Here is a 14,101-nt window from a genome sequence, read left to right on the forward strand (position 1 = left end):
GTGGGATGGGATGGGATGGATGGGATGGGAATGGGGTGGGAATGGGAATGGGGATGGGGATGGAGTGGGAATGGGATGGGAATGGGAATGGGAATGGGAATGGGATGGGATGGGATGGGAGTGGGAATGGGAATGGGAAGGGAATGGGAATGGGAATGGGAATGGGAATGGGAATGGGAATGGGAATGGGATGGGATGGGATGGGAGTGGGAATGGGAATGGGAATGGGGTGGGAATGGGAATGGGAATGGGATGGGGTGGGAGTAGGAGTGGGAATGGGAATGGGGTGGGAATGGGAATGGGATGGGATGGGATGGGAGTAGGAGTGGGAATAGGGAATGGGAATGGGGTGAGGATGGGAATGGGAATGGGAATGGGATGGAATGCGAGTGGGAACAGGAGCTGGAGTGGGAATTGTCTCCTGGCAGAGCTGCCTTCCCTGCCCGGCTCCATTCCCGGCTCTGCCTTTCCCCCGGCATCCCGCGAGGTCGCTGCTAATTAGGCCGCTGTTAATTAGGCCGAGCCTCTCCTGACCCCTCCGGAGCCGGCAGGGGCTGACTGGGAACAGCGCTGGGAACAAAGGAGCGCCGAGGGGTTCAGAGGGAGCGGGGGAGAAGGGCTCAGGCTCCCCTGGAATTCGGAATTCCAGGTTTGCTCGGAGCCGACGGCTGCGGCTGGAGCCTGCCGGGCTGGGGTCAGGAGGGGACGGGGCTGGAGCAGAGCCAGGGTCACCCTGGGGTCTCCCTGGGGTCTCCCTGGGGTCTCCCTTTGCACCCCACTTGGTGCAGGAGCTCCCCTAAATGCCCTGGAGTGGAAATCAGCCGGATTTGGGCTTTCCTTGGAGGATTCCAGGCTCGCACCCCTGGGAAGAGCCGTGGGTGTGCAGTGGCACGGAGCAGACAGAGGATTTATTCTATTTGAAGAAATATTCTATTTTATTTTATTCTATTTGAAGAAAAGCCATCGGTGGTGGGGCCTACAGCGAGAGGCAGAAGAAAATTGGGGGTTTTTTTTTGGTTTTATTGTTTTGTTTTTTCACAGAGCCCAAGAGTGAACTCCCAACTGACAAAGTTCTTCCTCGGGAGGAAGACTGAATATCTGCATCATGCTTTTCTTTTAAAAATGATTTCTTTTGCGAAAATTCTTCTTAACCACCAAGGTTTTTCTCCTCCGGAGCCAAGGTAACTTTTGGCTGTGAAGATCCTGGGCTGGGTCACCTATTCCTTCAAAAACCCACGTTTCAGGCGAGTTCCACTAAACCCAGGCAAGCCAGAAAAAACGCTTTTCACTTGAAACTTTTCCCTGCTGCACCACTTCCCCCAAAATTAACACTGCACCCTAATTAACCCCCGACCCCTTTGAAGCGAAGCCGCTGTCAGCGGCCAAAATCCGGGATCGGAGCCCGGCAGTGCCGAGGTGCCGAGCTCTCCCCCAGCCCCTCCTCGGAGAATTTTGGCTGGAGGATGCTGGGCTGAGCTACTCCCACCGGCCGGGCCCTCCCCCGGCCGGGATGAGGCTGTACCTTTTCTCCCCTGCCCAGGAGTGAGCCTCGCAGTCCCTTCTGTCCTGCCCAGCCCTCCACTAAACAAAGGAGCTCCGGGCACATCACCAGCTCCAGGACTCAAAGGTATTTCACCTCTTTCCGCCTCTCCCCGGAGCTGCGCAGCTCATTTCTTTCCTCTTTTAATCCTTTCTCCGTTTGATTGTGTCTCGCACATTTTTTAGTTATTTTGAATTGATTTCGTTTCACACAGCCTCGCCTTGGAAGTGTTTTCCTGCTTCCTTCCCAACCGGTTTAAAATCTGAATTTTTAGGGCTCCGTTGTCTCATCGCTTTCTCAGTGTCTTTCTCCCAAGTGGGGTTCGCTGGAATTTCTCAGCGCTGCAGAGAACTTTTTGGAGGCTTTTATTCCATTGAAGCTGCGACTCTCTGGCGGCTGTAAATGACTTTTCCATGCCTGTGTGAGCTCTCCGGGAATGTCCCGTGTATCGATCATTTGTCAGGCTCCTCATCCCCCCGCGGGGAAATGGATGCAGCTGGAATTCCTTCGCTTTAAATCGCCGGAGTGCGAAACATTTTTGCGCCTTTTTTAAAGTTTATTTTATTTTTTAAATTTTTTTTTAATATTTTTTTTTTTGGTCACTTTTTCCTCCCCCCGTTCCTCGGGAGCTGCGGGACAGGGAAGGAACACTCTGCCTTTTGTGTGGCTGGAGATAAGCGGAGCCCGCAGAGCCAGGCTCGGGGGGCTGCGGGGAGGGCATTTCTTTGTCTCCTTTCCCCTTCCCCTCTCCTCACTCCCCGCGTTTGAAACCTTAGAGCCTGAAAAATTCCTGCCCTCAAGAGCTGAGACATTCCCAGCTGGGATTTCTCGCAAGTGGGGTTTGCTGGAATTTCTCAGCGCTGCAGAGAACTTTTTGGAGGCTTTTATTCCATTGAAGCTGCGACTCTCTGGCGGCTGTAAATGACTTTTCCATGCCTGTGTGAGCTCTCCGGGAATGTCCCGTGTATCGATCATTTGTCAGGCTCCTCATCCCCCCGCGGGGAAATGGATGCAGCTGGAATTCCTTCGCTTTAAATCGCCGGAGTGCGAAACATTTTTGCGCCTTTTTTAAAGTTTATTTTATTTTTTAAATTTTTTTTTATATTTTTTTTTTTGCCACTTTTTCCTCCCCCCGTTCCTCGGGAGCTGCGGGACAGGGAAGGAACACTCTGCCTTTTGTGTGGCTGGAGATAAGCGGAGCCCGCAGAGCCAGGCTCGGGGGGCTGCGGGGAGGGCATTTCTTTGTCTCCTTTCCCCTTCCCCTCTCCTCACTCCCCGCGTTTGAAACCTTAGAGCCTGAAAAATTCCTGCCCTCAAGAGCTGAGACATTCCCAGCTGGGACGCTGGGAGCAGCGAGGGAAATTGAACTTTGAATGATTTTTAAATTATTTTTTAATAATTTTTAGGTTTTTTTTTGTTTGTTTTTTTTTTTTTTTTTTTTTTTTTTTTTTTTTTTTTGGTTTTTTGGAGTGTGAGGTTTTCTTCCTCACCCCAAGGAAATTCTGATGGCAAATATCTCTTGGAAAAGAAACCTTTTTGGTTTTGTTCCTGTTGTTTGGGTTTTTGGTGGTTTTTTTTTGGTTTTTTTTTTTTTTTTTGCTTCAGACACATTTTCTGTGCTGTCTGGGCTGATTTTCGAGGCTGGGCTGGCCCGGGAAAGCTGCAGTGGGAGAGCAGGGGGGACAGTCAGGGGTGGCTCGGGGGCCTCTCCTTCCCCACCCGGGGCCTCTCGCAGCACAGATTGTTCCAGGAGGATTCCTCACTCCTGCAGCTCCAAATTTTGGGGGTCCTGAGGTGAGAGCTGGGAGGAGGAGGAGGAAGGATGGGCTCCCCAGGGGCACAGCTGGGGGACTGGGGAGTGGTGGCCCTGGGGATGGGGTGGGATCCCTTTTGGAGCTTTTCCCTTGGGATTTCTCATCTCCTCCCCCCCGATCCCAGCCTGGCCACCCCTGCCTTCCCCTCAGCCCCCTGAAATCACCCAGGCTGTCCCAGGGGCCACCCCCAGGACATCCCTGGGGGGGTCAGGGCCATGCCAGGGGCTGTCCCCATGCCAGGGGCTGTCCCCTCAGCAGGGATGAGCTGGGATCTGCTGGAGCTGTGGGATGATGGTCCACGGGCAGGAGCTGCTCTTTCTTGACGTTCTCCTCTTGCCTTGGAGGACTTTGGTTGCTCTTTGTTTCTCCATCAGGAAAATGAGTGTGAGGCAGAGCCACAACTCTCAGGCAGCTCCTGGTTTCTTTTCTTGGGAAAGAAAGATTTGGCAGGGCAGCGGTGGGGGCTGGCAGTGGGGACACTGGGTGACACTGGGGACCCCCTGGATCAGCTCCAGGACGAGCTGCCTGCGCTGACCAACGACTTCAAAAACAAGAAACTCCTTAAAAAAAAAAAAAATCTCTTTTTTCCTTCCAGAACTCCAGGACGGGTCCTTGGCACCCGGGGGCTGCTGCCAAAATCCATCCTCCTCCTCCTGCCGGGGCAGCAGGGAGCCTGCAGCTGGACAAAGCTCTCGGGGGACTCTGGGCACTGTGGCCAGCATGGGGGATTGGTGGCTGGCCCGGCTCCTGCTGGGCTGCACGGCCGTGCTGGCGGTGGCCCCGGCGCGGGGACAGTACGAGGGGGACTTGCAGACGGACAGATTTGCTGCCTACGAGGAGAGACCCCCGAGCAGAGTGAGGAGAAGGGGCCAGGACTCGCTGCGAGGGTGAGTGGGTGTTCTCGCCTCTTTGGAAAAGCAGATTTTTTTTTTTGGGTTGTTAGCAGAGCTGGGCTGGCGGGATTGCCGTTCCCTGAGGATCCCGTGGGAGCAGTGCTGGGCACTGAGCTCTTTTTGGGGTCACAGCACTTGGGGCTCACCTGCAGGGACTGCAGAGCCCCCACACCCACCTGGTGGCTGGGTTTGTCCTCCCTGGGCGGGTGGGCGCAGAATTCCCAGGCAATTCCCAGGGACATCCCATCCCTGGAGCAGCTGGGACGGTGGGAGGTGACCCTGCCATGGCAGGGCTGGCACTGGGTGGGCTCTGAGGTCCCTTCCAAGCCAGCCCATTCCACGCCTGGCACCGGGGGCTGTGCCTGTCCTTCCCACATCCCTGGGGATGCTGTCACCTGGGGATTTGCCCCTGGGGTCCCTCTGGCTGAGCTCCAGGTGCTGGGGCTGTGCTGGGGGGGTTTTACCCCGGGGAAGGGGCTGTGCTCGGTCCCCTGGAGCAGCTCCTGCTCTCTCCCAAATTTGGGGCCATTTCCCCCCTGAGGAGGGAGTCCAGGCCCGGGCTGAGCTCGGCTCTGCTGCTCTAAGATGGTTCCTGGCCCCTGCTGATCCGGGGTTATTTTAAGTTCTTTTAAGCCTGTCTGGCTGCAGCTCCTGGCGGCGTTCCTGGCCCGTGGGCAGGAGCAGAGCGGGATCCACGCGCGGGGCTGGGCAGTGCCAGAGGCTGGGGAATGCTGGAATGCTGCTGGAATGGGGGCACTGCCCCAGAATGGGCTGGCTTTGGGCTGCGGATGGAGCCCAAGTGGGGAGGGGGGAATGTCCTCCTGGAATTCCAGCCTTTGGGGATGGAGGAATCTCCTGGAATTCCAGCCTGTCCAGATGGAGGCATCTCCTCCTGGAATTCCAACCTTTGGGGATGGAGGAATCTCCTGGAATTCCAGCCTTTGGGGATGGAGGCATCTCCTTCTGGAATTCCAGCCTTTGGGGATGGAGGAATCTCCTGGAATTCCAGCCTGTCCAGATGGAGGCATCTCCTCCTGGAATTCCAGCCTGTGGGGATGGAGGAATCTCCTCCTGGAATTCCAACCTTTGGGGATGGAGAGATCTCCTCCTGGAATTCCAGCCTTTGGGGATGGAGGAATCTCCTCCTGGAATTCCAGACTTTGGGGATGGAGAGATCTCCTCCTGGAATTCCAGCCTTTGGGGATGGAGGAATCTCCTGGAATTCCAGCCTGTCGAGATGGAGGCATCTCCTCCTGGAATTCCAGCCTTTGGGGATGGAGGGATCTCCTCCTGGAATTCCAGCCTTTGGGGATGGAGGGATCTCCTCCTGGAATTGCAGCCTTTGGGGATGGAGGAATCTCCTGGAATTCCAGCCTGTCCAGATGGAGGCATCTCCTCCTGGAATTGCAGCCTTTGGGGATGGAGGCATCTCCTCCTGGAATTCCAGCCTTTGGGGATGGAGGAATCTCCTCCTGGAATTCCAGCCTGCATGGAAGGGAATCCTTGAAACAATTCTGGGAAGTTTAGTTATGGGTCAATGTTGGGAGGTAGGACTTGATGATCTCGGAAGTTGATTCCAAGTTTAATCATTCTGGGATCTTCCCTGACCTGGCTTTTGCTGCTCTAAGGCCTCAGGGCTTTGCTGCCGTGGGATTTCCCTTTGGGAAAAGCAGACCAGTCCCAGTTCCAGGTGTGCTTCTCCCAAAGGAGTGAACCAAGGGGGAAATGTCAGCAAAGGCTGGCTCAGCTGTTTGAACCTGGCCTTGTTCCACCCTGTGGGCACGTGGGTGACCTTGACAGCTGCATTTTGTGGAATTGTCTCTTCCCCAAAGCCACTGGGTGAACATTTAATCCCATTTATCCCTGGTGTCCATTCAACAGCTCAGGACACCACGGCAAATATTTGCTTTGGCTTTTCCTCCCCAGCCCCTCCAGCTTTCCCTTTCAGGGAGATAAACCAGCTCCAGCCTGGGGTCTGTCCTGGCCTCAGCCTTCCCTTGGCTCCAGGGCGTGCAGGGAGGAATTTGCAATTCCAGAGCTGGAATTAAAGCCCAGCTGAGCTCAGCTGTGTCCCCTGGGCTGGGCTGGAGATTCCCTGGGCACCACCCCCGGGGCACTGAGGGTCCAAAAATGTGGATGTTGGGTCTGGATGGAGGAAAAGGGACAAAGGTTGAGGATTTGCTGCTGGGTTTGAGGGTGAGCAGGGCAAGGTCCTGGCAGTTCTCCCATGGGAAAACCTTCCCAGGGCTCCTGGGCTGGCTGCAGCTCTGCTTTATTTGTCCCCTGAAGGAATTTAGTTCCCCAATGCCAGTTAATCAGAGTTTTCCCTTCCCACACCTTTTATTAAGCCTCTTACATTTTCCTGCCATTCCTGGAGCATTTATCCATGTTTTCCTTCCCCAAAAACCTGGTGAGGGACAGACACATCCAAGGACTCAAGGGACAGTCACCAACCCTGACAAGATTTGGATTTTTCCCTTCCCTTTGGGAATTTTTTCCTTCCCTTTTGCTCCTCCCTGCTGGGTTAATGGTTGGGATGATCTCCGAGGTGTTTTCCAGCCCTAATTCTCCTGGGATTTATCTTTATCTGTGCCTCCTTTTCTCCCTCCATCTCCAAATCCTGTTGTTTCCCAAACTGGATGAGAAAACAGAGCCCCACCAGAAGTTCAGAGAGAGAAATGGGACTCAGGTGATTTTTTAGGGAGTTTTTTAAACTCTGGCAGACAAAAATACCCAAACATTGGTTCAGCTTCTCTTAAACATCACCCACAAGTGGCACAAACCACTTCCTGTGGGTTTTGCAGAATCCCAGAGTGGTTTGGCTTGGAAGGACCTCAAAGATCATCCAGAATCCACCAAAACCATGGGACTGGGAGGGAGGAGTTGCTCCCAGGGACTCCAGGTGCCCAACATGAGCTGTCCCTACTCAAGGGCACTTGGAGAGGCTTTGGGAAGAGGCTCCAGCAGTTCAGCCCAAACATTGGCTCTGTCTCTGCTGGAATTATATTTATTTAGAGCTCACTCCCTCCTTCAATAAAGGGGAAAAGTATGAAATAAATGCAAAGCGGGGATTAAAGGCAAAATAAACAAGCCTCTTATCCAGCCCTGCTTTCCCAAATAACAATTAATAAAGGCATGGGGAGCAATAAATCCCAGCCCAGGCCCGGCTTTAATCCGGCCTTAAACCCATTACAGGAGAGACAATTCCAAAGGAGCCTCTCCTGAAGGGCCCAGCCCTGGCAAATCCCCTCTGAGGCAGGGCTGGGGTGGGATTATTGCTCCTGGGCAGATTCCAGGAGCAGGGCAGCCTGGAGCAGATGCTGGCACTGCCATTTCGGGTGTCCTCAGCTCGTTATGGCCAGCTGTTAATTACCAGCTGGCCCCTGCAGTGAGGAGATGATGGGGAGGGGGCGTTGGGAGGGGAGTTTGGGAGGGCAGCACTCACAGGGGGCCGCGGTAATTGTGGGGGAAAGGGAACGGGAGCAGCTTCCAGCTGGTTTCTGACACCTCATTTTCCACTGGGGATGGACAGGGAAGTGCTGGAGCTGCAGAGCAGGAGCTCAGGGGTTCTCCAAAACCTCCCTGAGCTTGGATTTTCCACTGAAGGATGGACAGGGAACTGCTGGAGGTGCAGAACAGGAGCTCAAGGGTTCTCCAGAACCTCCCTGAGCTTGGATTTGCCACTGGGGGAAATCAGGGAAGTGCTGGAGGTGCAGAATTGGAGCTCAGGGGTTCTCCAAACCTACCAGAGCTTGGATTTTCCACTGGGGGATGGACAGGGAAATCAGGGAAATGCTGGTGCTGCAGAACAGGAGCTCAGGGGTTCTCCAAAACCTCCCTGAGCTTGGATTTGCCACTGGGGAAAGGACAGGGAACTGTTGGAGCTGCAGAACTGGAGGTCAGGGTTTCTCCAGAACCTCCCTGAACTTGGATTTTCCACTGGAAAAAGGACAGGGAAGTTCTGGAGGTGCAGAACTGGAGCTCAGGAGTTCTCCAAACCTCCCTGAGCTTGGATTTTCCACTGAAGGATGGACAGGGAAGTGCTGGAGCTGCAGAGCAGGAGCTGAGGGTTTCTCCAGAACCTCCCTGAGCTTGGGTTTTCCACTGGGGAAAGGACAGGGAAGTGTTTGAGCTGCAGAACTGGAGCTCAGGGGTTCTCCAAAACCTCCCTGAGCTTGGATTTGCCACTGAGGGATGGACAGGGAAATCAGGGAAGTGCTGGAGGTGCAGAATTGGAGCTCAGGGGTTCTCCAAACCTACCAGAGCTTGGATTTTCCACTGGGGGATGGACAGGGAAATCAGGGAAATGCTGGTGCTGCAGAACAGGAGCTCAGGGGTTCTCCAAACCTACCTGAGCTTGGATTTTCCACTGAAGGATGGACAGGGAACTGCTGGAGCTGCAGAGCAGGAGCTGAGGGTTTCTCCAGAACCTCCCTGAGCTTGGGTTTTCCACTGGGGAAAGGACAGGGAAGTGTTTGAGCTGCAGAACTGGAGCTCAGGGGTTCTCCAAAACCTCCCTGAGCTTGGATTTGCCACTGAGGGATGGACAGGGAAATCAGGGAAGTGCTGGAGGTGCAAAGCAGGAGCTCAGGGGTTCTCCAGAACCTCCCAGAGCTTGGATGCAGAGGAGAGGGAAAGCCACGGGCTGGGACGTGGGGCCAGGGGACACAAACGGGCCTGGACCTGACTCTGGGGTGATGCTGCAGGCCAAGGATGGAGCTGCAGCTCCCCTGAGTGTCCTCAGAGAGGGGCACGGGGGTTTTCCAGCTGGACTTTCATCCGAGTCCGCCCCTGACCCTGCAGCTCCACCAGAATTTTGGGAAGGAAAAAGGTTTCAAAGCCACGTGGAGGTGGCACTTGGGGACGTGCTGGTGACCGTGGTGGTGGCACCAGCTGAGCACCTCCAAGTCTTTTCCAGCCTCGACAATTCCATGATTCTCTGAACCAAGGTGCTCCTAAGAAGCTGAAATTTCCCAATTTTTGACCCAATCCTGGGTTCCAGGCAGCCAGAACCCCTCACTGGGGGGAGCTGGGAGGGGGAGGAAAAGCAACGATTGAAACGCTTCAAAAACCAAATTAGCAAAAAGAGCCCCAGATTTCCCTCAGCAAAGGAGCAGCTGGAGTTCTGCCCCTGTGATCCAGGCACCTCTGGAGCACATTCCTGCTTCCAGCTCCACGTCCCAGCCTCGCTCCCCCTGCCAGGGCTGGGATACTACGAACAACACCAGGAACAACGTGAAGGCAGCACTTGGAAACCTCTGACTCGAGACTTTTGTTCCTCACTTTTCCTCTGGGCCCTGATTTATGTTGTGAAATGGTTGATCTTGGCCTCCCGGCCGTGGCTGGGCTCTCTTGTTTTTGGCAGGAATCGTGAGGGAGAATATTGGAATGGCCAAGGAATATCTGGCGGAGGAGCCAGAGGTTGTGTGGGTTTTGTCTGGAAGTTTTAAGGGCTCTATTTGAAGTTTTGATTTATTTCTGAATTTAAAGGGGGGGGGGAAATATTGAAGAGTTGGTAGTGCTGCATTCCAAATGAAAGTGTGAAGTAGTTCCTGGAAATCTGTTGGGTTTTTAGTCTTTTTTTCAAAGGAAAAGGTTCCTTGCTGGTCTGTAGGGGTTGAATTAAATGTGCACCAAGAAGGGAGATTTTCCTACCATCACTCAGAGGAGATGTGGGAAGAACCCAATAAAGGGGGAAAAATGCTCTTATGGACAAAGCAAAGGTGTTTAACAGGATTTTAATAGATCCCCCCCTTGCTGAAAAAACATGAAATAGAAAATAATCGGGATTTTTGGGCTGGAACCCAAGCCCTGCACAGCCTTTGCAAGGCTTTCCTTCTGTTTTCCTTCATCCCTTTGATGAAACCGAATAAGAATAATTAAAAATATTGATTCCATCTCCCAGAGGTGAAGAGAATTCCCAGAGCAGCTGTGGCTGCTCCATCCCTGGAGGGGTCCAAGGCTGGGTTGGAGCAGCCTGGGACAGTGGGAGGGGTCCCTGCCCATGGCAGGGCTGGATTTGGGTGGGCTTTAGGGTCCTTCCAGCCCAAACCAGGCTGGGATTTTATGATCCCGTGTTTCTACGTGCTGAGTTTGGAATATTTCTGTGCTGGCAGTGTCACACATCCAGATTTCTGTTGGAAGTTGTGAGCTTTGTGGCTTTTCCTCGTGGTGCAGACATCCAGCACCTCTCACCTTTAAACACCAGCTCTCAGAACCAAAAATAATTGGAATTGTTGGGACTTGAACCCGTTCCTCGAAGCCCTCGGGAGCTGCTTTGGAGAACCAGGGGTGGCTTCCAGGTGGGAGGAATTCAGAATTCCCTCTGCAGCACCTTGCCGTTGTCCCCACACTGAGCAGGGGCAGGTCTGCCTTTCCCAGGGGGATTTCTGGAATTTTCCCATTCCAAATTCCTCACCAAACACCACCAGGCTGGGGGGGGGAATGAGCAGAGGACTCCTCAAACTGGGAATTCTCTGAGATAAACCCCATCAGCACTTCCTGGGGGATCTGCTCAGGGCAGGAGGGCCCCAAGACCCCAGAGCGGTGGTTGGGATCTGGCACAATCCCAAATCCCAAATCCCTCGGGGTGGGAAGGGAGATGCTTTCCCAGACCCAGCCTGAGGTCTGGCAGCAGATCCTGTCCCCTGTGACCCCCACCGAGGCCAGGGGGGCTCCGGAGCTGCCCCCAGTCATTGTCAGAGCCGATCCCAAGGGCGCGGCAAAAATCCGGGCGCGGAGCAAATCCTGAATTGGGGGAAGGATTTCCAGCTCGGATGGAGAGGTGGGATCATTGTCCCTGGAAAAACCACAGGCTGAAGTCATCCACATTCATTTTGTTTGAGTTTCACAATGAGAGAAAAGAGGCTGGGTCAGAAATAATCCCAAAAGAAACTTCCTTAAAGAAGCTTTTCCATGGGTAGCAGACATCCCAACTTTTGGCACTGAAATTAAGCTGGAATTAGGTCAGTTTTCACTGCTGAAGCAAAAGGTGGCTCTGGAAGGTTGGGAAAACCTGGAGTCAATGGTCATTTCTTTAAAAAAGGTGGACAAGTTGGGATTTGGCTGAATCTGCTCCTGGAGAATTTGGTTTTTCTCACAAATTTTGCTCAGGATGAGACTTGAAGACAGAAAAAAATCTCCAATAAGGAGAAGGGACAGGGAAGGTGGGAACTGGGAATTCCATTCTCCCCAGACTGGAGGAGCTGGCAGAGCAGAATTTCACAGCTGGAATTACCCAGAGAATGCAGAGAGAGAAAGGAGAAAGAACTGGGAAATCTCGGGGTGCCCCAAAATGTTGGATGGCTTTGGGAGGAGGCTCCTCCTGCCCGGGGCTCCCATCCAGCATTCCCAGCCCAGGGCTCTGTTCCAGTGGGTTTTTCCTCTTTTCCCCTCTTCTTTTCCTCCTTTTTATTTTTTAATTTAATTATTTTTTTCCTCTTTTCCCCCCCTCTTTTTCCCCTCTTTTCCCCCCTCTTTTTTCCTCTATTTTTCCTTTTTTCTCCTCTTTTTTCCCTTCTTTTTTCCCTCTTCTTTCCCTCTTCTTTCCTCTTTTTTTCTCTCTTTTTCCTCTTTTTTCCCTTTTTTGCCTCTTTTTTCCTCTTTTTATCCTCTTTTTTCCTCTTTTTTTTCCTCTGTTTTTCCCTGGTTTTCCCCTGTATTTCCGCCTTTCCCCCCCTCTTTTTTCTTCTTTTTTTCCCCCCTCTTTTTTCCTCTTTCCCCCTTTTTCCCCTCATTTCCCAGCTCTGCAATTCCCGCTGGCTCCCTCCCCTTTTATCGCTAATCCCGGCGTTTGTTTAAGGAGCACAAAGGCGATGCCGAGCGTTTGTTTTCCCTCTGTCCTTCCTTCTTTGGGTCGCATTCACCTCATTTGCATAATTCTCATTAGCTAATGAGCCCTTTCAGCGGCTCACAAGGTGAGAAGGGACGAAGCATCCATGGAAAAAGGCTCCAGCTTCCATGGAAACCCCAAGGAGGCAGAGCTGAGAGCAGGGGGAAAAAAACCCTCTGGATTTTAAAATTTAATTTTAAATTTAATTTTTTAACATTTTTTTTAAAATTATGCCCTCATCCCTGGAAGTGTCCAAGGCCAGGCTTGGAGCAGCCTGGGGCAGTGGGAGGGGTCCCTATCCCTGGCAGGGCTGGAATTCCATGAGTTTTAAGGTCCTTCCATCCCAAACCATTCTGTAATTCCATGATTTTAGGACATCCCTTTTATCCTGACCTTCCTGATGGAACTGAAGGACCCCAGCTCGTGTTTCCCAGCCCTGAGCAAACTGCTGATAACTCTGAATTTTATCCCAAATTTGCTGAAGGTGACATTTTCTTTCCCAACCCCTTACAAACCAGCGTTGTCCTTCTGGAGTTTTTGCTTTGGAATCTCATTCCCTTCTCCCCCTGGGTCATTCCTGGGACATCATTAATCCCAGCCCCCTTCAGTGTGGATTCTCCCCGTGGTTTATTTTGAAACTTTGCTAATTTTTAGCAGATGCTCAGCAAGGTTCACTTTGGGAGGAACAATTGGCATCTTTGAGTTCCAGCCTCCCTCTCCCAGGATCCTGGGGTGAATCCCTTTTGGAAAGAGGTGGTGTCTACCCCCTAATTAAAAATATTCCACTTTATCCCTTCTCTCTCAGTGCAGGGGATTGATGCCACATTCCTCCTCCAGTGATTTTAACCACAATTATAAACAGGAGGGGATGGAGCTGGGAGGGAAACATCCCACAGGGAGCTCTTCCCTGTTTTCCTGCACTGCCTGGATTTATCCAAAGCCCCTGAAACAGAGGGAAAAAAACCCCAAAACTGTGTTTGATTTTTCAGCCCAAACGTCTGTGGCTCGAGGTTCCATTCCTACTGCTGCCCTGGCTGGAAAACTCTGCCTGGGGGGAACCAGTGCATTGTCCGTGAGTATCCCTCACCCCAAGGATCAAAAGGATCCTTGGATCCCTTGGTGTCCCCGGGGAAGGAATTCCCAGCTCCCGCTGCAGAGCAGGAGCAGAGCTGCTGGCAATTCCCAGCTCTGCTAATCCCAGTTCCCAGCTGGTCCCAGTTATTGGATTGAGATTAATCCTCTGGAGTGTCACCGTGTCCCCTGGCAGTGCCTGCTTTGGGACAGGAGGCTCCTGAGGAAATGATTTCCTGCTCGTTCCCGTGGAAAAATTCCGTTAATTGATGGGGACATTGCAATCCTGGTGTCACCAGAGGTGTTTCCCAGCGGGAATTTGCATCTTTAAGGGGCCAGGGGAGGAAGATTGAGATAAATCTCAGCTGGGTTGGGAGTTTTCCTTCCTGTCTGGGCTGGAGAATCCATGAATTGGATGATGTCCTGCATTTCTGTGGGGATAAAGATGGATGGGATGGGATGGGATGGGATGGGATGGGATGGGATGGGATGGGATTTCTGCTCCTTCCCACTCCTGCTGTGACCACAGAGAAGCCCCAGCTCCTCCCTGGGTGATTCCTCTCCCGAGAGATGAACTCAGAGGCAGAGCCAGCTCTGGGAATTCCCAAGGGATGAACCCAGGGGCAGCTCTGGGAATTCCAGGGGCAGCTCTGGGAATTCCCAAGGGATGAACCCAGGGCCAGCATTGGGAATTCCCAAGGGATGAACCCAGGGGCAGAACCAGCTCTGGGAATTCCCGAGGGATGAACCCAGGGGCAGAACCAGCTCTGGGAATTCCCGAGGTGTGACCCCAGCGTGATCCACCCTTGTGTGCTGCAGCAATCTGCAGGAATTCCTGCGGGGATGGATTCTGCTCCCGGCCCAACATGTGCACCTGCTCCAATGGACAGCTCTCCCCCAACTGCGGCTCAGCTGGAGGTGAGGGAATTCTCCTGCTCATCCTGGGGCTCCT

At 53.0% G+C, this 14,101-nt stretch overlaps 1 protein-coding gene across 1 annotated transcript in view; it reads left to right on the plus strand.

The window, feature by feature from the left end:
- The first annotated feature begins 4,059 nt into the window (after positions 1-4,059).
- Positions 4,060-14,101, plus strand: part of FBN3 (fibrillin 3) — a 77,765-nt gene continuing 67,723 nt past the window's right edge. Inside the window, exons 1-3 of the mRNA XM_041424737.1 lie at positions 4,060-4,241; positions 13,068-13,150; positions 13,969-14,067. Coding sequence (XP_041280671.1) covers positions 4,075-4,241; positions 13,068-13,150; positions 13,969-14,067 — 349 coding nt within the window. The 5' untranslated portion in view covers positions 4,060-4,074. The remainder of the gene's footprint in view (positions 4,242-13,067; positions 13,151-13,968; positions 14,068-14,101) is intronic.

This window comes from Onychostruthus taczanowskii, unplaced genomic scaffold (genome assembly GCF_017590055.1).
Source record: "Onychostruthus taczanowskii isolate IOZ18803 unplaced genomic scaffold, ASM1759005v1 scaffold112, whole genome shotgun sequence".
NCBI classification, from domain to species: Eukaryota; Metazoa; Chordata; class Aves; order Passeriformes; family Passeridae; genus Onychostruthus; species Onychostruthus taczanowskii.